The sequence below is a fragment of the Vicugna pacos genome, chromosome 1, assembly GCF_048564905.1.
Source record: "Vicugna pacos chromosome 1, VicPac4, whole genome shotgun sequence".
In the NCBI taxonomy this organism is placed as follows: domain Eukaryota; kingdom Metazoa; phylum Chordata; class Mammalia; order Artiodactyla; family Camelidae; genus Vicugna; species Vicugna pacos.
The window spans coordinates 104,783,138-104,807,131 of record NC_132987.1 but is presented as its reverse complement, the minus strand read 5'-3'; the positions used below and the strand labels follow the sequence as shown (position 1 = coordinate 104,807,131).

The 23,994-nt window shown below is 34.5% G+C and overlaps 1 protein-coding gene across 1 annotated transcript in view; it reads right to left on the bottom strand.

The window, feature by feature from the left end:
• NCAM2 (neural cell adhesion molecule 2) overlaps positions 1-23,994 on the bottom strand; it is a 429,294-nt gene that overhangs the window by 164,131 nt on the left and 241,169 nt on the right. The window contains exons 2-5 of the mRNA XM_006215779.2: positions 19,356-19,430; positions 16,218-16,424; positions 14,153-14,296; positions 7,065-7,202 (exon numbers count right to left, since the gene is read on the bottom strand). Of these exons, the coding sequence (XP_006215841.2) occupies positions 7,065-7,202; positions 14,153-14,296; positions 16,218-16,424; positions 19,356-19,430 (564 nt within the window). The remainder of the gene's footprint in view (positions 1-7,064; positions 7,203-14,152; positions 14,297-16,217; positions 16,425-19,355; positions 19,431-23,994) is intronic.

The following is a 23,994-nucleotide window of genomic DNA, read 5'->3' as shown; positions in this document are numbered from 1 at the left end:
ACTGTTAGAATTTATATATATATATATATATATATATATATATATATACAAAACAAAACAAAACAAAGGCCCAATGATATACTGTCCTTGAGAAACAATCAGTCAAAAATAAAAGGAAGGAAAAGTTATACCATAAATAAAACAGGGATTAAAAAATAGTAAATAATTATTTTTATATTTTTTAAAAGAGCCAACCAAATCAACAAACCTCTGGACAGAATCACCAAAAAGAAAAGAGAGAGGACTCAAATAAATAAAACAATGTACGAAAGAGAAGAAAATACAACCAATATCACAGAAATACAAAAGAAAAATGAAAATACTATGAACAATTACATGCTAACAAATTGGTCAACCTAGAAGAAACAGACAAGTTTCTGTAGAAATATAGTCACCTAAAGCTGAATCAATAAGAAACAGATAATTTGAACAGACCTATTTCTAGAAGTGAAATAGAACCTGTTAAAAAAAAAAAAAACTCTACAAAAGAAAAATCCAGGATCAGATGGCTTCACTTGGGGATTCTACCAAACATACAAAGAATTTACACTGATCCTTCTCAAACTCTTCCAAAAGGCTGAGAGGAAGGAACACTCCCAAACTCTTTCTATGAAGCCACTATTACTCCGATACAAAAGCCAGACAAAGACACTGCCAAAAAAGAAAATTACAGGCCAATATCTTTGATGAATATAGATGTAAAAATTCTCAACAAAATATTAGCAAACTGAATCCAAAAACACATAAAAAAGATCATACACTACAATCAAGTCAGATTCATCTCAGGGTTACAAGGATGGTTCATCATATGCAAATAAATTGATCTGATAACCACATTAACAAAAGAAAGGACAAAAATCACATGACCAATGCAACAGATGCAGAAAAAGCATTTGATAAAATTCAACATCTATTCATGTTAAAAACTCTTACCACAGTGGGTACGGAGAAAACGTATCTCAACATAATAAAAGCTATATGTAACAAACTCACAGCCAACATAATACTCAATGGTGAAAGGTTGAAATCTGGAACAAAACAAGGATGCCCACTCTCACCACTGCTATTCAACATAGTATTAGAAATCCTACCCACAGCAATCAGACAAGAAAAATAAATAGAAGGGATCCAAATTGGAAGGGAAGATGTAAAATTGTCACACTATGCAGATGACATCCCTCATGGATGACTGTGAGGGATTCAAGACTTCAGTGGAGGAAGTAACATCAGATGTAGTGAAAATAGATGTGACTGAATTGCTGCAATCTCATGAAAAATGATGACGAGTTGCTTCTTACGGGTGAGCAAAGAAGGTGGTTTCTTGAGGTGGAATTTACTCCTGTGAGGATGCTGTGAAGGCTGTTGATATGACAACAAAGGATTTAGAATATTACATAAACTTAGCTGATAAAGCAGCTCCAGGGTTTGAGAGGATGGACTCCAATTTTGAAAGAAGTTCTTCTGTGGGTAAAATGCTATCAGGCAGCATTGCATGCTGCAGAGAAATTGATTATGAAAGGAAGAGTCAATTGATGCAGTAAACTTCATTGTCTCATTTTAAGAAACTGCCATAGCCACTCCAGCCTTCAGCAACCATCTACCTGATCAGTCAGTAGCCATCAACATCAAGGCAAGACCCTCCACTAGCAAAAAGATTAGGAGTAGCACTTTTTCAGATGATGGTTAGTACTTTTCAGCAATAAAGTATTTTTTGATTAAAAAAGAAGCTCGAAAATTTCTCTGGGGATTCTTGAATGTCTGTCAAAGACTTTCGGCAAAGATAAAGGCTTTGGAATTTATGATGGACAAGAAACTCCCCTTAGCAATCAGTCAAGCATTTTCTGTGCTAACAGTCTGCACCTAGATTAACCAATGTGTCAAGCTTGCTTTGATTATTTAAGGGCCCTCAGTGACAGCTTCTTTGAGATTCCTCACTCAGATCTTGGTGGTTCAAGCTGAAAACACAGAACCCACCTTGTGTGCGAACAGGGTCCTTGGAAATCTTTCCTGATGCTTGCCTGCATTCTTTACAACTTGCTGCAACATATATTTTTCCCTTAAAATAAAACATTTACATGAACACACTCTGTGGAATTTGGTGAGTCCTTTTCAACAGCTGAACTTGAGAAACTGTACAGAGATGAAACTAGTGCTATGAAATATCATGAGGGGAACTCATGTAATAAGGCAGATGAAATAGAGAAGCTTGAAAGAAGTGATGCTTGAACTGATAAGTCTTATAGGCAATTGGAAATCAGCCTGGTTAACAGAGAGAGAGAGCATAGTTTAGACAGAAAGTGTGCACTCTTTCATTCTGGTAAAACTAGGTGTACCTGCATAAAGGAGAAAACCATATTGTATTTAAAAATGTAATATACTAGATTTATTTAGAACTGGATGTTTACTTGTACCTAACTTAAAATGAATTCTGTGTCTCTTAATCTTTTCACTATTAAAAATACACATGATCTGAATATCGACACTTTTATTTAAAGCCATGGGATATGATGTAAATAAACAATAAAGACAAGAGATACTGATCATAAGAAACTTGCAATGTAACTAAAATACTAATACTGCTTCCTAAGTTATCCTTTTGTGCTGCCCACATTCAAGAACAAAACTCATGAATGTCTCTCTAAAGTAAATTAGACACTAATGGTGCTGAATGTCATTCATTTCCACAATGTGAGGTGGTAGCTTGATGACGACTTTTCCTTACTGACTGATTCTATGGAATGTTAAAATTTTGCATTATTGCTGTATTTGTGGCCTGATACAGATTTACTGAAGTTTTGTTGTTGTTGTTATTCATGTAGTGTTGTTATTGTTTTTGCAAATGATAGGATTTGCTTCTGTATTTAACGACCAAATATTAGAGAAAAAATACATTCCTGCATTACCAAGAGGTGCCATCCAGGGGACAGGTGAGTTCAGAGTATGGTTCTGATTCAAACAATGAGAAAATTCTGCTTTCCCTTTTAATCGGGAATTGAAAGTAATACACTGTAAAATAAACACATACTTATCCATGGTCTTTCAAATATAACATTATTCCACTTTAAATGCACTCAGGAAATTCTGGGCAGAAGAGAAATACAGACCGAAGAAAAGGTAAGAAACTATATAAACTACTCACACCAATTAATGATGTTGAGGAGAAAGATAAGGATGTGCCCAGATCTTTGTAGGTGGTCTGTCTACTATCTCTCTATCTAATTTTCTATTATCTGAAAATTTCAAAATAATATTTGAATAAGTATTAAGTATAATCATGCCTTGTAGTTATAGACTGCTAATTTTTGAGATTTAATGGGATCATTAGGAAGAAAAGTATTTAGTAAATTTAGAAAATATTCCTATTTTGACAAGTGCTTACTTATTGACCATTTGGTGAATTATATATTGTATAATATACAATATATAAATGTATAATGTATAAATTACAAATTCTCTCATAATCCACAGTCATCAAACTGACTTAAATATCTCTCTGCATGATTGAGTCAATTGTATTATTGACATACAAAAGGGTAGTTCACTATCTTTAATGTTTTTATATATGTCTTGCATTACATAACCTTGCATAAAATTTAAAGAGAAAAATTCTGACTTTCCATTTTTATAGAAAGAAAAGTATTTTTTCCTAATTTTCTTAACTTTAAGAAATGGCTAGAAACAGGTAGGAATACAAAATCACTGCCTGAGGGTCACTGCAGTAACAAAATGCACAAAATGCATTCAGATACCTACTTGCACGAATATGTCTGGCCATGGTCATCACTGGTGCTTTTAATGTTCGGAGGAAGACTAAAGATACAATTGCTTTAAAATTACACTACTAAGTGTTTTTCATCCACTCTCAATTGTTCCTGCATCCATTATCCCAAGTTTCAACCAGCAGTTAGTGGCTCATTCTTTACAAATTTACAAAAGTTTCAGAAAATAGTGATTGTTATACCTTAGAAGAACATCTTATAAAAATAATCCTCTATTGGCTATATTTTAAATTTAAAAGTTATTCCCAGATCTTTCACCATTTCTGAGTAGTTTTGAGAACATTTTATTTAACTAAGGGCTAGGAATCTGATAGTGGAAGTATGGGCATGGGTTAAAGCAAGAGAAATAATTTTGATCCTCTTTTACAGAATGTACCTATGATTTGTGTATAAGAGAGTCCATGCGTGTGTGTGTAGTATAATTATATAGTAAAAAGAGTTCAGAAGTTTATAGATAACATGATGTACAAATTCAGCAAATAGATAACAAAAATGTAATAAGGGATAATAATAAAAGGAAGACAGCCACTGGTAGGTTAATGAAATTTTCAGGCATTTAGAAAGCCTATCTGAAGAGTCAGTAAAGAGCAGGTGTAAACACATATAAATATGTGGGAAAATATTGGAGATATTCCAAGAGTACCTCAATGTTTGGCAGATGAGGGAAACCAGGTGACTGGAAATAGAATATTCAAGTCATGTGGCAAGATTTCTCTCAAATTATCGACTGGACCTATCTGTGAACTTACTCACATCCTCACCCATTTTTGACTAATTTCCTCCAGATTCAACATAAACTACATCCTCTTTACGATCAAGGTAAATCTTCCTTACACACGTGTCATATTCCTGGTAGTACAGAGGAAACTAGCAAGGACATCTTTCAACTAATCATTGAAAAAACAGAGTCTGTAGTGGAAGAAAGGGAAGGGAAAGCTGCAAAGAGCAAACAGTGGAAAAAAGAGAAGAGCTCCTTCCAGAGCCAGGATTTGGCAAGAAAGTGAATGTGAAGGAAGAGTTGACTGGAAGTGTCTGGTTGGGACTTCAGTATACTTCGAAGTGGAAGGAGATGAAGCAGGTCCATGACGAAGTCCACATCAGGAGGAATAAAAATTAGTAACAATTAAGAGAGAGAGCTGCATGGTAACTTGGAGGGGGAAGCACATGATAAGTCAAATTTTGTAATTAAAAAGATAAGATCATGTGGATAAAGGTAGTGCTTTTATTTTATTGAAAAAACTTTGCAGCCTCTAAGTTTTCACTGAAACAGCTCCAAGAGGTTTTATAAGAGAGACCTAATAAAGGATACTTTTAGAGAGAGTTCAAGATTAGAAGGAGCCGTAAGCAGGGCAACAGTCAATAAGACTGGAGCAGAATGATTTTTCTGACCTAAGTAAAGGCAGAATGTGAGAGAAAAGCACAGTTATCTGGTGGCATTAGTCAATGCATTCCCTTGGCAGGGTCCAACCGCATCATCCAGAAAGGGAATAAATCGATGGTTGATTTTGTCAACACTGTTACTTTGAAGAGAAATGGCCAGGAATTTTAAGGTATGAGAGTTTGTGACCATAATGGGGAAATGTGACTAATTAGAAGAACTGGAGATAAGGCAGTGTTCAAGTAAAGGTCAGATTAGGATCTGTTGTCAGTTCTGTTAGAGGAAGAGTGGGATGTGGAAGGAGGATGATTTGCTTTGGGAACAGTCGGTGTGATGTAGACAGAAGGGGACATTGCATACATGACTGTACCGATGTCACAAAGGAACACACTCCAGTGTTTATCTCCGCATGAACCCTGACATAATAAGCATAGACGTACAGAATTAAATAGTCCAGTTTGAATGACAGACTTCCTCATCCAAACTTTGTTAATGAACACACTCATACCCAAATAACCCCTCCTTTAAAATAAATGTAATCATATGTAAACATCCACAGATCATCTAGGATGGAAATCGATTCAAACAAGTTATAAATGTATTACAATAGAAATTACAATAGCAGAACAGATTAAAAGGCTTAACATCATGCTACGTCTGCCAGAAGATATTTCCTTTTTAAGATTAGACTCAAGTTAATGTTTTACTCTAAAAATATGTGCATAAATGTATGTATACATACATATATAACATATAATAATAGTGCATATTTATATTTCTTCCTATAAATTTAGCCCTTTTCAAAAAACTTTACATGTAACTAATATAACTCCCATTTTTACAAGAGCACACTGAGCACAAGTTCTTGCCCATGCCAAAATACACTTACATTTCCTACCTTAAACTTATTTTAAAACAGAAGGAAAAATAAAAGTGCATGTATATAGTTTTACTACTAATATTTCCATATGGTTAAAGCATAGGTTACCCATATCAGAATGGTTGGGGAAGGGGGCTGGTGATCATTAAAGGCTTTCTATGCCACAAAAAATGCTTTTATTTTTATCTTGAAGGTAATGGGAAACACTGACAATTTTAAGGGTTGAAAGGTTTGATGGATAAAAGGTTGGAATTGAAAGATTGACAGTAAAGGAAAACAACTTGCAGCCTTTCAAGAAAAATACAAAAAAAACCAAAAAAAAAAAAAAAACCCCAACCTGAAAGGGCAGCACTCTTATGGAAAGCATGACAGGGAATGTAGAACATATTTGATAGATATTTAAAGAAACATAATGGGCATCTTGGTCACATATTAGATTACCAAAGTGGAGATAACCAGGATAACATTCATTTATCTTCTGACCTCACAGAATGTCATGTTAACACAGGCAGGAAATATAGCAGGAGAAGCCAAGTGTGGAGGAAGAGATGCCATTGTGATGCCATCAACTTAGTTATTCATGTCCACTAATATATGAAAGGGTAAGCTAATGTATTCTATATTAAATGTGAGAACCCTGTGAATACTATTAGATAGATAGTTTTAAGCAACAAGTAATCATGCAATTTAAAAGCAAAATCTAGTATCAAACTTCACCATATTTCATTTGGCATTTTTTCAACAACCACAGAGTCAACAAAAGGCAACAACTACAAAGCCAACAAAAAGCAACTCCCTTATAGACTCCTTGTAAAAGAGATTTACAATGTTAAATAAGTCATGGATTCTGACCTTGAGACTGCAGTACAATGTAACAGATGCCATCGTAGAGGTAAGGAGATTCCCTCCTGATATAGAAGAAGTTTCATTAGGGAAGTCGTGAATGCAGAGTTTCCATGGTTGCCCTTCTAATAAACATATTGCTCAAATGTGACCATGAAATATGTACAAATTGTTTTCGACTTACCATTAACAATAACAATGATATCACGGAAGTCAATTTCTCCCCTGGCTTCCACTCTTCCTTCACACCTGTATATACCTTCATCACTTTTATTGATGTTGAGAATCTGCAGATTATTGTTAGCTAACATGGCGAACCGATCTGGAAAGGAAGCAAAGGGGAGGAAATGATATCAGTAATTGAAGGCCGAGTCCAGTGTGCTCTAAATTGCTAAGAGTTAAAATATGGCACTTGTCTGACACTATCATACTTTTCATCAACAAACAAATTCAAATTTGAAAGTAAAATGTAATTTCATGACTTCAGTTTTTCCACTCCACACTGCCTTGTTGCACCTTTTTTCTAAAATACATTCAAGACTTTATTTCCACATAAAGTGGTTAGGCTATTATTTTCCCCCTGGTACTTTGAATGCAGACATGGTACACAAAAGAACAAAGCCGGGAGATTAGATATTGCAGACACGAAGACATTTTGACTGCAAATATGTAGCAACTTGCGTACAGAAAGGGGTTAGAAAATTGATTGAATATCCTTCCTCACACAATAATTAAACTAATAACTGCACATACCCTGAGGAGGCAGTTAAATGATATAATATTCAAGTCATGCTGAGGACATATAAAATGGTCATATCTCAAATTTATTTGAAGGATTTTTTTTCTAAATGCAAGATAATCCATTTTAGGAATGAATAGATGAGACTTCATTAACTTTGTTTCAAGATTCCACTTTATGTGTGAGTGTATGCACATGCAGATATACAAAAATAAGCTGTTACAGGGCATGCACTAGCTGATGGCCTAAATATTCTGGCTACCCGAAGCAGCATTTCAGCCCGACAACATTTTCCATAATGCCTGACCTTAGTTTTTAATCATCACATTTTTGTTGCAGTGTTCTTACCAAGTAAAGAATGTCTTCTCATCTAGTCCTATTTTGAAATGTGTTGTAAATGCAATGTCCTAAATTTCATTAATTAATTCATCCACAGATATCACTGAACATCATCTGTTTGCTAGGTACTATATTTGTATATACTGGTGAATAAGAGAAACAAATCCTTGACTCCTTTGGGCCTTTCGGTAAAGTAGAAATGTCATTATTTTAAGGTACCCACCTCTGGGATATCTACCGTTAGAGGCTGCTTTTTGGAACTGTTCAAATAAATATTTACTATTCTTCCCCTATCTACTGGCTTAATAGAGAGGTTAGGGCAAACACGGAAGCCACATGAGAAAATGGACCACTGAATGGATGCAAGGAGTAGAATCCTGCCTCTTCACCTGCTGCCATTTGGACTTGAGAAATTAACTGCTATGACATTAAGCCATTCAGATTTGGGGGGTTCATTTTTCATGGCAATTTCTTAAATCAAATGAGAAGTTTGGGCTAGAAATACAAACAAGGGCATTACTGATAATAATAGCTCATTAAAACAGAGAAGCATGTGGTTACTTGTCGTCTGAGAGATCGTTAATAAAGAGTGGAAATGTGTAGATTCTGAAACTGCTGCAGAGAGAAAATACTGACTATAAAGCTACAAACACCTAATTTTCAGCCCACGAGATACAGACTTTTCTACAACACTTATTCCATCTTTTGGTTGACTCTAAGAAGAGATACAAAAATGTTTATGAAGACGTTTCCCCTGGTAAATTTTATCAGCAAGGGAGAGACTGGAGAGAAAGAAAGTCAATGATCAAAAAATTTTAAAGTGTAACTCACAATAAATCCTACAGTAATTCAGAACTCCTAAAAATTCACAGTGTTTCAAAGTAAATTAAAAGAACTCTAAGTGCGCTGCTAAAAATTAGAATGAGAAGCAATTACAGTTGACTCTTGAGCAACCTGGGTTTGAAATGTGCAGGTCCACGTATGTGCAAATTGTTTTTCAATAGTATACAGTGCTACCCAATCTGCAGTTGGTTGAATCCAAGGATGCAGAGCAGCAGATCTGGAGGAACTGCGGAAAAGGAAGGCCAACTATAAGCTATACTTGAATTTTCAGCTGTGTGTAGAGTTGGTGTCCCTAACCCCTTTGTTGTTCAAGGGTCAGCTGTATAAATCAAAAGTTAAAGTTTAGAGATGGATGTACCAAATCATACCTAAGACATTGTAATATTAAATTTTCTAATTTACTAAAATATGTATCATCCTATAATTATAATGTTCTTTAATGGCTATAGTTTAATTAATAAAAAGAGTAAGGGGTAAATCAACTATACTTCAATTAAAAAAAAGATTAAAGGGAAGCATTATTTTAATCAGGAAGGCAATGTCCTATATAAAAAAGAGAAAAAAATAAGAATCTGCAAAATACATATTTTTAATGGAAATAAATGTTCCCTCTGATGGCAAAATTTCAGTTTCAAACAGCAACTTTAATACATCACTTCTATGGCTGGAGAAGGAAACTATAGCCACTACATATAAATATAAACCATTATATATGTTTAAGTATATAAAAATTTTCCATCCAGAAAATAAATACAAGAAAATTGCATATCAAATTCTAAATATATATATAAAGCCATGGAATGATGTTAGCAAACTATCAAACCAAAAAATATCTTTACTTTGTGTTTACCAAGGACCTCTGAAGAAAGCACTGCTTCAAACAATCACATGTAACTATGGATATCAGAACAACTTAACCATTAGAGACTAGTTCTCTCAGTTTTACAAACACTGAGATATTCATCATTGCAGTAAGAAAAATAAATGAAATCAGATGATACCTAATAAGGTGTCTGTTCTATGATTCTTTAAGTGGGTTATTTTCTAAGTTCCCTTTTCTTCCCGTTCCATAGCCATTATTGAATGGTTTGCCTCGTCTACTCTTACGGGTTCAATTACCAACTATATTTTGATGACTCATTTTTTCTTCAGACCAGATGATTCCTGTGAATTCCAGAACTGTGTTGAGTCTACCAGATGTACATACCTGGAAGTGTTGTAAATATTACGATCTCAGCATATGTAAAATTAAGTCACTATCTCTGCCTGAAATTTCTCAGAGAAATTAGATCATGTCACTGCCTTGATTAAAACCCTTTAGCGATGTCCCTTTTGTATAGATTCTAAACTCAACAGAGATGTCAAGGCCATGTTGACTTGACCCAAACTTCTTTTCCAGATTCCTTTCTTGTTAGCACTTTACTTACAAATCCTACTTATATTTATCTGTTATTATAAGTGTTCTAGTTGTACTTATTCATAAATTCTGGTTATCATCAGCTTACTTCAGTTTCTGGAATGTGCCGCTCATGTTTTCACCTGTAGGCCATTGCATATGTTGTTCTTGCCTTCTAAAAAGTCTGCACCACTCTACTTGGCTAATTCCTTTTCCTACTTAAAGGCATTTTTGTGTCTCAGCAGGCATCTTGAACACGTTCCTCTGCCCCAACTAGTTCCCTGTTCTTTCTTTATCATCCTCTATCACTGTACTTTCCTTATCATAGACCTCAACATCCCTTGTTTTCACTGATTTATCTATTGATCTCTTCCACTAGATTATTAGTATTTTTAAAACAGTGGTGTGAAGGAAAAGCTGGGCTGGGCTAACAAGATAACTCATAAATCTAAGTGTAATAAGTGACAGTTTACTGATCTACGTTCTGCTGGGCTAACTCATAAATCTGAAGTTTAGTGTCAGTTTACTGGGCTAACAAGCTAACTCGTAAATCCAAGCTCAACAAGTGTCAGTAACGTGATCTGTTCCTAGCAGATAAGCTCCAGTGTACTGATTCCTTGGTTTTGCTGTTCGAGCCTTATTGGCTAATAGCCCTAAGCTTGTAAGTAACCCTATAAAACCCCACGCACACATCTTGGAGGCGCTCAGAGCTTCGGAGCAAAAGCCCCTCTGAGCCCGCCGGCGTAATACATCTGAGTACTCCGACCCTCCGAGTGGTGCTTTTTCCTTGGCTGGCCTGTCATTTCCGTAACAGTGGATTGTTTATCATCTTAAACCATGAATCATCACTGTCTAGCACACCAGATGGCATATACTAGGTGTTCAGTAACTGTTGAATGAATTTTTATACAGGAAGTCGATTAAATAAAAATGTTATTGAACAAGATGATTTTATCCATAGTTTTTGAGGCAGAAAGGGTATTTCATTAGACAATGTTCAAAATATTTAGGAAGTTGTGGGAGCCCATGATTGGGTTAACAAATTGTAACAGATCCCAGCCGCTTATCTCCTTAAAGAAGATGTGCTTAGTAACTGCCTTGAGGTTTTAGCAATGACCCAGGCCCCCGGCTATAAACACTGGACGTACCTGCTGTTAGTCTTCTATCTCCAAACAGCCTTCGGCTGGAATGGTAAATAATTAATAAAAAGCTGCAGACTCAGAGGTGAGAAGGCTGGTTAGCCAATGACAGGTAAGATCCCCGGAGGGGGCAACCTAAGACAGGCACAGCCGCCTGAGTCCAAGTTGTCAAGCAGCTGATTCCCATATGTTCTGCCCTGATAAGCTGAAAGGCTCAACATGAACATGATTCACCCAAAACGGTCTTCTGACCTTGAGCCGAACACCAACAATAAACAAAGCCTTTGTACTCATTGTGATCCCACCCTGTCCTTCCCTAAATTCCTGCATTCCTCCTTTGACTGTACTCAATAAATATGGGAGATTTGAGAGGCTCGTGGAGCTGGCTCCCAACTCCCTCTCGCTCTCTTGACTTTTCCTCAGAGTCTTGAGTAATTCATTCCATCTCGGTGGGACTTCTCGTGGCCAGAACCCACAACTGGTGACGAATCCACAGGAAGTTTTAGAGCTAACATTCAAAGTGGCTGAGGCTGAATGGGCATCTGCAATGGCATGTCCCTCCACCAGGGTGACACTAAAAGTCAGGATATTCAGCCTTTATATAAAATATCGTCTGCACTTCCTGAACACATGGGTTCTTTAGCATATGGATGGCCTTTCAACAAACAGCATGGAAAACCTCCACTTCGAGTAGTCTGTGAGAATAGTAATTCTGAATATTTGTCATACAGTGGCTACCAAAAAAGCATGGCTAATAAGATGGACATTTCTAAACTGTCATTGTTTCACATGGAGCCTCTAAACTTCACTCCTGTGCTACGTTAAGGCTTCAGAAAGCTATCTGGACATACTACATTATTCTAAATTCCCATAAACATTCCTTTCATGGTTATAAACCTAACCTTTTTTCATTCATTTTAATAAAAGGGTCATTCATATAAGGTATAATCAGCTGAAGAATATTACTTCTTATATATTGATTATGAATGTACAAATTGTTCAGTAATGAATATGTGGCAAGTTTTTCAAATATTAAAAGGTAAGAAAAGTTGGTCCTTCACATTCACCTACATCCTTTGTATCCCCAAATAAAATCACATTTTACATCCTTTTTTAACAATTCTATTTTGCTTGCCACACAACTCAGTGTTAATTTTCTATGTTTAACTGATTCCCAAGAATTAAAAGTTCAATGAGAAAAATAAATGTTATTTATTGAGAATCTGATATATGGCCCAAAATTTCATTCATTTACTTAACAAACATGTATTATATGCCTGTCTTATTTAAGACTCAAACCACTGTTTAAAATGCATATGACATATTGTTCACAGATGAAGAATCCGAATTAGGTGCAGAGCAATTAGAAAAGTTGTTCAAGCTTCAGGGCCAAGGAAAGGAGGAGAGCCGTAACAGAATTCCAGCTTCACATCATTCCATCCTGGGATACCCGGGAAACAATGCGTAAACTGAAAGCATGGAAGCATCACTCCTCCAACAACACTGCCCTTGACCATCAGTCTTTGCTTTTGAGGCTTTTGTTCTGTGTGTCTTTTTGAAATACAACTCATTTCAAAACCTTTTGTAATTAAGGTTTACAATAAATCAGATGTGCACTTGAAGCCTAAGATAAGGTATTTTAAAAATGTTTAGACATTGTTATTTAACTGCTATAAGAGTTGCCTCTTGTTTGTTATTGAGAGAAATAAAGTTGAAAATACACTGTACAATTTACCCATGCAATTTATTTGTAAAATCTAAAGCAGTTATCTGAAAATAAAGTAAGAGGAAATAAAGCATTATGTCTCATTAACTTATTATGATAGAAAAAGTTTTAGTCAGTAACTGATAAGCAGTGAAAAATGTCAAGTTCAGGAAAATTCTCTCAAAATTAAAAAAAAAAACTATTAAACATAATCATGATACATTTTCTGCATATATTCAAAAATAGAAATTATCTGCTTTTTCTCCTTTATGTTGTAGAAGTTTCATCACTGAGAAGCACAAAACAAAATCATCCAAGACGGAAAGTAGTTTAAAACATTCAATTATTTTGTACCTCTCTGCAATGCAGGTGCAATGAAAAATATTCTAAACTGAAAATGCTCCCAATTCACAATGCTAAAGGAGCATAATGTAAGCAAATTATGCATTCCATTTCAGATGTGATACTATTCTGGAATTTCAGCTCAGTCTAAATCAAAATCATAAAGACAACTGGAATGAATGTACTTTTTTGTCTATTATCCACATGCATCTCACCATAATATTTAGAACATGCAGTTGTCTCTGAAATAGCAGTGCCAGAGTAATACGCAGGATTTGCATAGATATTATTTTAAGTTTACATCTAGTCAGCCTGTGGGATCATGTTTTAATTATAATATGCAGAAGTTCAATGTATCAGGATTCATTTCTTATTTATTTAGCATCCTTGTATTGTTTGTATATAATTTTTTCTCGACTAGAGGATGGGTCAGCAAACTTTGTGTAAATCTTCAGACAATAACTGTGTAGGCTTCACAGGCCATCTGTGTCACAGCTGCTCAATTTTGATCCCAAAGCAGCTGCAGACAATATGCAACTATTGTGTTTGGCTGTATTCTCAGAGCACCTTACACAAACAGCAGAAGGGCTGGATTTAGCCTGAAGTCCATAGTGTGTCAACGCCCAGTTCAGAGCTTTGAGGTTCTCAAAACAGTTGACGCTTAGGGTCAAAAAATCCAATTGCTACATCTGCTCAGGTAGATTCAGTCTTTTTTAAAAAGTGCAATATTGTTAGAACATATAACGTAGGGAGTTACCAAAATACTAACTGTCGGAAATAGCGGTGACTTCCTCATTATGATATAACCAGCTGACAACAGGTGCCGGTGAACTGCTAACTCGGCAAACCACTTCTGCATTCTCTCCTTGTTTGAACTCTTGAGGAGATACCACTTCTCTGAAAGTGAGTTTTTCTGCATCAAGAAAGTAAAACAAACCATAAAAGTGTTATTGCTTATTTTCCCAATAACATATTTCAGAATCTGTGTTTATTGATGCTGTAATAAAATGAGGTAAATTTAGATCCTTTAAAACCTTAAACCAGCTCATCTAATTCTCCTACCTGATAAATTCCTATCTCACTGAGAATAAAATTCAAAACTCTTACAATGCCACACTAGGTTCTGTAGGAACTGGCGTCTGCCCCACAACTCTGATCCCAATTTTTCCTCTCTCCTCCTAGTTTCTATTCTGGGCAGTTCCTTGAGCACTCCAGATTTGCTGTCATTCTAGGGCATTTGCACTTTCTTAAATCCCCTCAAATTTCTGCCCAACGTCCACATGCAAAATAGCCATCTCCCCATATCTCTAAACCACTTAATTTCTTTTCTGTTGAATTCTATATAATATATCTCTAGTACTTATGCATTCGTTACAGCTTACCTTTTGTTTGCCTGTCTCTACCCATTAAAATTATTAGCATCAAGTGGCCAGTGATTTCTGTTTTAGTCACTACTGAGTCTCTGGAAATTAGAACATTGTCTGCTAGGTAGTAGAAATGCAGTAAGTGTATTGAAAGAATGCATGAATGTGGATATTTATGTGTGATGAGAAATTTTTACTCATTGTCCCTGCTAAGAAAATACAAAATTCTTTTGCTTCACAAAACACCAGGACTCTTCCTTGGTATCATTTCAAATGAAACATCTTTCCAGATACTATGTCTATGAAATGACCATTTCAATTTAATATTTTGCTATTTATGAAATTGGTACAGTAGATGGTCAAATATCTTTCCTCGAGGAACTTGGAAACTAACAGGGAGAAAAAAGGTCAAATCAGGAAAAATGAGGGTAACAATGCACTAACAAATTGCTCTGGTCATCCAAGAGGAAGTCATGCTGTGGGACTGATTTAGCCTTTTTTTTTTTTTTTCCATCTCCTGTTTCTAGAATAACAAAAACAAAGCTGTAAGGAAGAGATGCCTTATGAGCTGGTGTTTTAAAACTGTTTATAATTTTTCACTGGTAGAATTACTGACTACCACAAATTAATTGTTAGGCACTGTTCTAAGCACTTTATGCATGAATTAATGTAGTTCTCAAAGTAACTCTATGTATAATGTAGGTATTACTATTATACCCATTTTATTGATGAAAGCGACAAGACAGATTATGAGATTGCTCAAGGCCACAGGGGTAAGTGATAGAGCCTGGTTTCAAACCCAGGGAGTCAATGAGTTTCCTAAACGGGTTAACAATTCCTAGAGAGAAGGGAAAAGGAATGTAGGAAGCAATCAATCTCAAATCATAAAATAAAGTGTAAATGTAGAAAACCTTGTTACTGAAAATGCCTAGTGGTAAAGAATCTGGTTAGATGTTATTCTTCTGGTTCGATGTTTTCAGATTGTTCTCTGTCTAAATCCTGTTCACTGACCCTTCCCCAGTTCTCATGCTAGACTGGTCACTGCTATCACATATGTAATTTTAGTTACAACAAATAACAAATAACCTTTTCTAACCTTTTCTTTCAGAGTGAAAAAAGTACTCCCAATAAATTTTATATCACTACTTAAACTACTGTTTTCTATTTATTCAAAAATTCTTAATGACCTCAGAAAATTAAAACATTTTCATCTATATTATTTGACCAACAGAACTGGAGCCATCTATATATTTATAATCCACTATGATCTATTATCTATTTTATTTTAGAGGTGCACTACAGTAAAATATAAATAAGCTGATATCTGTAAAGGTCTCAGCACATTGCCTAACACATAGTTAGTTCTTACTGAGTATTAGTTTTTATTGTTCAATACATTTTAACATGTTAAAATTTTTTTATAAGAAAGTACAATTTCAACCAAGTAAAATTTATAAATCCGTGACTTACGGTAAATTTCCAAAACAACTGTAGCTTCTTGTGTCTGTCCTTTGGCATCTGTTGCTTGACAACGATATATCCCTGCATCTTCTATATTTGCGTTGTAGATGGTTAATCGTGACCTAATACCTTCCTTTTGCACCGATACTCTCTGTGTTGAAATTATCTTCTCTCCTTGAGGATTATACCAATCTATACTCTCAGGTTCACCAATTGCTGCAAAGAGCCACGGAAAAGAAATGTTTGAAAATATGTTTCAAATGTTTGTTTTGACGCTGGCATTTACTATTGTGTAACAAATTTGACAATTTAGGAAAAAAATGTAAACAGAAGACTGGAAATCTGAAAATCTTACAAAATTGAAAGTAAACACAAATGCTAGCACACATGTTCATCCTTATTTATCCAACATTGAGCATGCAATCTCATTTGAGTAAGCAAAATCCAAAAGTTCCTTAGGGAACTTGAAATAAGGTATTTAAGCTATGATAGCTTGAACTTTACCATGTTAATCTACGGATTATGACTACACTTAAGTACTGAAAGCACCTTGGCTACCAAGTCCAACATAAATGCCCTTGATAGACATACTTAAACAGAAACATGCTAACACGATTGCTAACATGATTTCACTTGCGCAAGTTTCTTTGCTAGGGTCAGGAGATAGCACTTTTTCCTGTCATACAGTAGAGCTCATAAAAATGTAAATCTTTTACGAAGTAAACTTTGGCTTTTGTTAATACAGAAATTTGAATGAATTTCCCACGTTGTTAAACTTGTATAGATAAGACCAATAACTATTTTTAAACTAGAGCCCTAATCTTCTCTTTTCCCAACTGAAATCAGTAGTTTCATCATTTCAATCTAAAACTGTTAACTATTTAATCATATGATAATTAGAATGCATTGAAATGATACTTATAGTGCTAGGCAATCACAACCAAATCATTACAGGGTAAACATTTATTTACGTATTCCAATTCTGAATCTAGGTTATTATCCTCTTCGTGAAAGCTGAAGCTTCCTGTGTTTACTTTTAGTCACCAAAAGGATGCATTTCACCTAATTACTTGAGCGATAATTTGTGGAAGCAGTATACACTATTAACTCAAAAGTATCGGGGGAAAATGCATACAGTTAACTAACATCTGTAGGACCTTTTTGAAGAAAATTGTTCCATCTTATTTTTTTCCCCAAGAAATGGCTCTGGAAACAAATTGCCTTCCTTCCTATATAAAATTAGACATGCTCGAGAATAAAGTATGTAAGTTTAGTTAAATATTAAATAGATCTTAGTTATATTATCTTCAGGTTTTTCTGAACATAAAACTATAGTCGTTACAGGGTGACTCATTCGGGGGAGGTATTAGCTTTAATTCCCTCCTCCGTTGAGAATTTACAAAAGAATAATTTAAATATGCATCACTTTAAATTTGAGCAATAGAAAACTCCACTTTACACAGTAAATTATAAAGGATATTCTGTGAAGTATTTTGGATACTTTCATTCTTAAGGCTATGGAATAAAATTTCACTATCATGGACAGTTTATTCTGGATTTTCATAAAGCAGTCATAATTCTCTTTTTTCTGACAATTCTAATACTTAATAATTCCCCATAAAGCTTTCCATGTTATTTTACTGATAGGACTGAAATATTGGATAAATTAATAAATAGCATTAAACTTCTTTTCTTGAAAACATACATGTTAAATGTAGTATAAAAATTCATCTGCTATACATGACACATTCGTATTTAGTTCTGTGAGGGTATGACTGAAATAGGCCGGGACCTGGGACCTGGGACCTGGGACCGTTTACTGCAGTGCTTGCATCTGAACAAACTCTAAAACAACTGCATGCATATGCAGTTGGGGCAAATTATGAACAAAGACACAAAAAGGCCAAAACCCAACTGCCACGTCTCAGCAAAAGCAGGGTACTACGCATGATCCCTGAACCCAGCACCACCAAGGGGGTGGCAGACAACCTATGCTACCCTCACCCCATGTAAGGGATCAGCTCGCCCCGCCCCCCAACCCAGGGAGCAAGCAATGGAAACAGTTTCTTGTTCTCACTCCCTCCTGCTGCAGCATGAGTCCCAGTAAAGCCTTGCCTGAATTCCTTACCTGGTCTCTTGTCAATTTCTATCAATTACAGAGTCCAAGAACCCAGGTCGGTAACATGGCTACCCTCTAGTTTAATTTTAAGACATACTTATTTGATTGAGTTTCAGATATCTATGTTCAGGAAACTTTAGAATCAACAGTTACCACTGTAACAGAAAAATACAAGCAAGCGTTCTGATTTGCATAGGTTTTCCACATTTTTATTTTCAGATTCTTGTTTTACTACTCTATTTAACATAGGTAAGGCCACTTCCCCAACAACTGTATAGCTCTTGGTTATATGTCTTTAAATAAAAGGAAAACAATGTTTAATTATTTTTGCCCTATTATTGAGAACAAAACTCAGTACCACTGAGTGATGTTAATTCATACTTTTAAATTATGTCAGTTTGATCTTATGAATTATATACAGAGGCAATTAACATCATATAATTTATATCATTAAAATATGCAAAGCCAAGAAAATAATACAATTTAATTTTTAATTCATTTAAAACTATTTCATTATTCCGTGATTATGCGATACAATTGAGCTGGTTAATAATAATTTACTTTAAAAATAATCACTTTTCATAAGGATGGATTTGATTTGCTTTGTCCTAAAATTTTCATTCAAATGTAACTATAATGCAGTGTGCTACATCTAATTAATTCATTTCCTATTAACAAAAATGGTTCAGTTACAACATTTATATTCATCCTAATATTACTATTTAGATAAATATTTAATTGGTTAAAAGTTATTGTGTATACATTATACCTGATAAATTATTTTCAAAATAAATGACCTAGTTTGGCAGACAAAGTTAGTAACTTGAAAGTAACAGAAATAAAGTTCATAGTGTTTAATATGTAAAATATGCTTATTAACACTTTTCCAATCATTATAAGCCCAATGATAACATACAATTTTATTTCTAAAGAGTTGATTTTTTTAACTACTTAAATTTAGCCAGTATATTATATGAATATTTAAAGCATGAAACAAGTTACCTGAAAATATTTGTAGAAACACATACCTGTACATGTGAAGAATTTAGATTCGCCCACACTAAGCTCTACTTTGCTAAGTGAAATTGTCACTTGAAGAAGAGCTGAAAAAAAGATTGGAGTAAAATTAATTATGGTTTTAAAATGAATGCTAAGATTTTAATACATGATATCTATACCACATGATCTAAATAGCAATTATTTACCCCCAGTGCTTTTATTACCTGTAAAGAGAAATTACAGTTTTGTAAAACACAACATAACAACATTATATCTGTTATATTCTTATGCAGCTTACAACCAGACCAATTACAGAACTTATTTAAGCTATGCTGAAATTTTTAGTTAAGAAAATGAGGAAATTCATACTCAGACAGCTGTTCCATATTCCCAGGCTAGGCCTTATGTGTGCTACCAGAGTGGGTAATAGCTAAAGGAAATTCTTGCTCAAAATTTGGAAACTTGCTTAAAAAGAGTATATCTTACATTATTAGTACAATAATTAAAATATGAATTAAACATTCTGACTACCTACTAAAATATTTCCATGGAAGGAAGCATACACAGAGGGAAGAGAGAGAGAACTACATAAGGAACAATGATTAAACATCCATTTTCTCAAGATTAGTAAGTAAAGGAACCAGGGCAATGGCGGTAAAATAGGCAAGATGGTCAAAAAGTCTGTTGTCAAATTTGAAATAAAACATCTGAATATTCTAAAACTTCAGAAAATAATTAAAATTATGTTTTAACATTAATTGAAAGATTTATACTTCTAATAGTATGGTGGACATTGTGGTGTGAGGCCACTCCCCAAAACCTTGTCCCACCACCCTTTGCTCCCAGAAACGCAGAGGTAACCTTTCAGGAAAGTAATAGTGCCTTGAGGGAAAATAGTGGAGACAAACTTAAAAACTAGAGTGCAGGCCTACACTGGGAATTTGTGGATGATGGTAACTGAGAGGCTCCCAGATTGCAGAGAATGGATCAAGATTGGCATGAAGAGGGGATGTTATAGAAAACCACATACCACTGGACCAGAATTAGACTCACCCTTAGCATAAGAACAAATCAGCCCACTGGCAAAAGGGTGATGTCAAGGAGAGTTGTCCCTCCTGGCCTGTATAGGCGAAAAATGTTTCTCCTTAAACAGATTAACCACTGTTCTGCCATATTCCGGGTTTGAGATTTTAATTGTAAATATATGTTCTTTGGGAAACCCCAAGATGCAAATTAAATGAAAAAGCCATCTCACATGTAGGGTTCACAGCTACGTGGCAGTAGCAAACATAAATTCCCTTCAGAAGAGCTATATAATCAGCCCAGACTCCCCACGATTTTCATAAATGAAGTTCTCTTTAAGCTAAACTCACATTCTGACATTATAAAATACATGGTGAAATAAGGCACTGTGAGCAAGAATCAGCTGAAATAACCTAGAGGAAAAAGAGACCCATGAAATGCCAAAAAAAAAAAAAAAAGAAAGAAAAGGAAAAGGAAAAAAAATGGAATTAGACCAAGACTTTAACATAGCTATGCTGACAATGTTTAAAGAAATAAATATGAGAAAGGAAGAAAATATTTATCAAGGAAGTCTTGTCAAACATGTATTTAAGCTCTTTAAAATATTTCCTTGTACTTCCTATACTTGATTGATGAATTCCTTCTTTTTCTGGAAACCTCCATGAGAAACTCAGGCTGAGCTACATGGCTATCTTTTTTTTCCTGTCAGTCTTGGGCCCTGTCTTTATTCATAATTTCATCAATGCTCAGAGAATACTTGGCACATTATAGGGGCTCAAAAAGTGTTCTAGTAAGCCTATTATTTCAGAGAGAAACCAGTTAAAAAGAACAATGAATTTAGAAAGAATAGGGAGAAAACTTAGCAGAACCAAGGAACAAGTGACTATCTACTGTAAACAATGTCAATATTAGTGAGAATTCACAGAAAATAACTTTTTCTTTTGAGAAGCAACTAATTCCCTTGATAAACTTAGTTTAATGTACTGGGGACAATAGATGAAAGCTGCAGAAAAAGTCAAGGAAGTTGAGATTGCTCTCGGAAGAAACTTGAATCTGAAGAGATGTTTAGAGTTTTGGGGATTCACAATTCCAGGTACGTAGTCAGGAATTTTATAAATTGAAGGTTTACTCATACTTATGGAAAGAAGAGAAAGAGGCAGAAAAGAGGTTGTATGTTTGAAAGAAAAAAGAGAATTGGGGTTCTGCTCCTTTTATTTCTCCTTTAAAACCTCATCTTATTTCATGCCCTCAATTTCCTTTTCTCTTTGGCTCTTCAGCCTGTGCTTTCCCAAAATTTAATCCTGCAATCTCCAATCCTTAGATAGGATTCAGTTGAATAGCATATTTTAATTTCAAACTCTCCAAGTGCAAACTGAACCCTTCCCCTTCTACCAAAAATTGCTCATTGTTCACCATTTTTGGCCACCACCAATCAATCGAAAAGTCTTGGACATATAACCTCTGAAACGTAATTTGTACACATTCTCATGTATTTCCAACAATGTTTCCCTGATACATGCACTCATTAATTTTAATCTGAGATATTTATTTTAATCTGAGATAATGATGTATCAAGTTCTACATTTCTTTTTCTGACTTTTATCTCTTCAGTGTTCCTTCCCATGAGAGTATTTCTCAGGCTGCTGCAAGCATACGTTTCTAAAACAGTTTAGTTTCACCTGCCGACTCAAAAATCTTCTAAGTGCATTTGTTTTGTCCAATTAACTATTATATACATTTTAATTGAAAGAAAATTAGGTCTTCTAGGTTTATTTCCAAGTACTCCTAATGCTTTTATAGCTGTAGACAACCACAATTAATTGTCCCCTCTTCCGCACTGACTCACACTTCCTCATCAATGTGCATTTGCTCAAACTGTTTCCTTTGCCTTCATCTCCCTTACTCACATCTCTGCATGGCTGGCTATATTCTATCTTCAAAATGAAACTAAAATATCAATAGCTTTACAAAACATTCTTTGATAGCCCCATCTATAATATCAACAAGTAGAAATCTTGATCCAGAGACATGTTCACTAAACAAGTGAAACTCACCATTGTGGATGATATTCACTTCTCTACCATATATAAATGTAAATTTCTAGAAGTGAAAGCTCATCACCTTCATTTCTATTTCTCCTAAACTGATAACATACAAGTGCATAGCAGAATAATGAACATTTACCAAGAGCTTACTGTACACTAGGTACAGACTATTGATGGTATTGAGAACATATAGTTTTGTAATTGTTTCATTGACTTCAGCTGAATTTAAGGATATCAGAGATTTTGAGAAATGTCTGCCAATTATTACTTTGACCTTTGGAGTTTATAGAAAAGACAAAACTTGAAAGATAAAGGCACTTTCGAAGTCAAATAAAGTTCTGAACAATTTTGCACTGATTTGCTGTTGGGTGTAAGAAACATTCATTGCAATCAAGTGAAATTAAGCTTGAAATTAATTAGCTAATTTATATTAAAATATTTGGTTAATTTTTTATTCAGTACAAACTAGTAATTCACTCATTAATCAAGATCATATTTTTATGGACATTTTGGTGACTGGGCACATGGCTATAAATCAGGGATTAAAAGTATATAATAAAAAGAAAACACATAATTCTCTAGTTAAATACATTTCCTGAAGGCTAGATTTGCTCTAATTGACCTCTACAGATACATTAAAACATACGCATATTAGGAAAAACGTGAAGAACTAAAATTTAAGGTCATGCTTTAATCATTACTCTAGTGATTTAACATCCAGAGTTTCTTGTGATCATTCTTGACCTGTGGCCACCTCTAATAGACTCATTTTGGACTCAAATGTCAGAAGAAAATGAAACAGTTTTCTAATGCCAAATAGAAATTTGTGTTCAGAGAAAACTGGACAAAACTGGTATTTTCTATCTATCCAGTTAATCTTGCCTTCATTTCTGACATTTCAATTTAGAGACAAAACATGAAAGTGGATACTGATACGAGGCCTTTATGTCATTTAGGACAGAAACGTAGTAAACATTTCTAATTAAAATTTCTATTTAGAATTGGATGGGATTTTAAAAATGAAATGGCATTCACTGATGCTGAAAAATCTAATTTTTATGTTTTAGTCTTCTTAAGTATTTGGAAAAGACATGATAACTTTGAAGAAAATGGAGAAGTGTATAACATTACATAGACTGACTCACTTGATTTGAGCAGCAATTTGAGCAAATGATGGCATTACTTCAAACCAACCAATAAATCATACTTTTGTATTAGAATTGGGGTTGGATAGCCAAAATGCCAGTATCTTCACAAGGGATTCTCATTTAAAGTCAGAAAACATTTTAAACCCACAGACTGAAAAGTGGCGCCATGATAAATCTATGTCCTTTTTGAACTATTCTCAAAGAAATACATGCAATAACAATCTGAAATGTAGAGTTGGGTAAATTAAAAATTTGTTTATCAAGATCAGTAATTATTTATTGAATATATGAATTCTGCAAATTGCTATGGTATGCAAAAATATTGGCATAGTTCCTAATGTCAAAGTATTTCTAATTTATTTGGTATGACAACAACACTGCATAAAAAGATGAATAATAAAGCAAAACGATGTTTATCAATTATGGCCATTAAGACATTTATAATCAAGAAG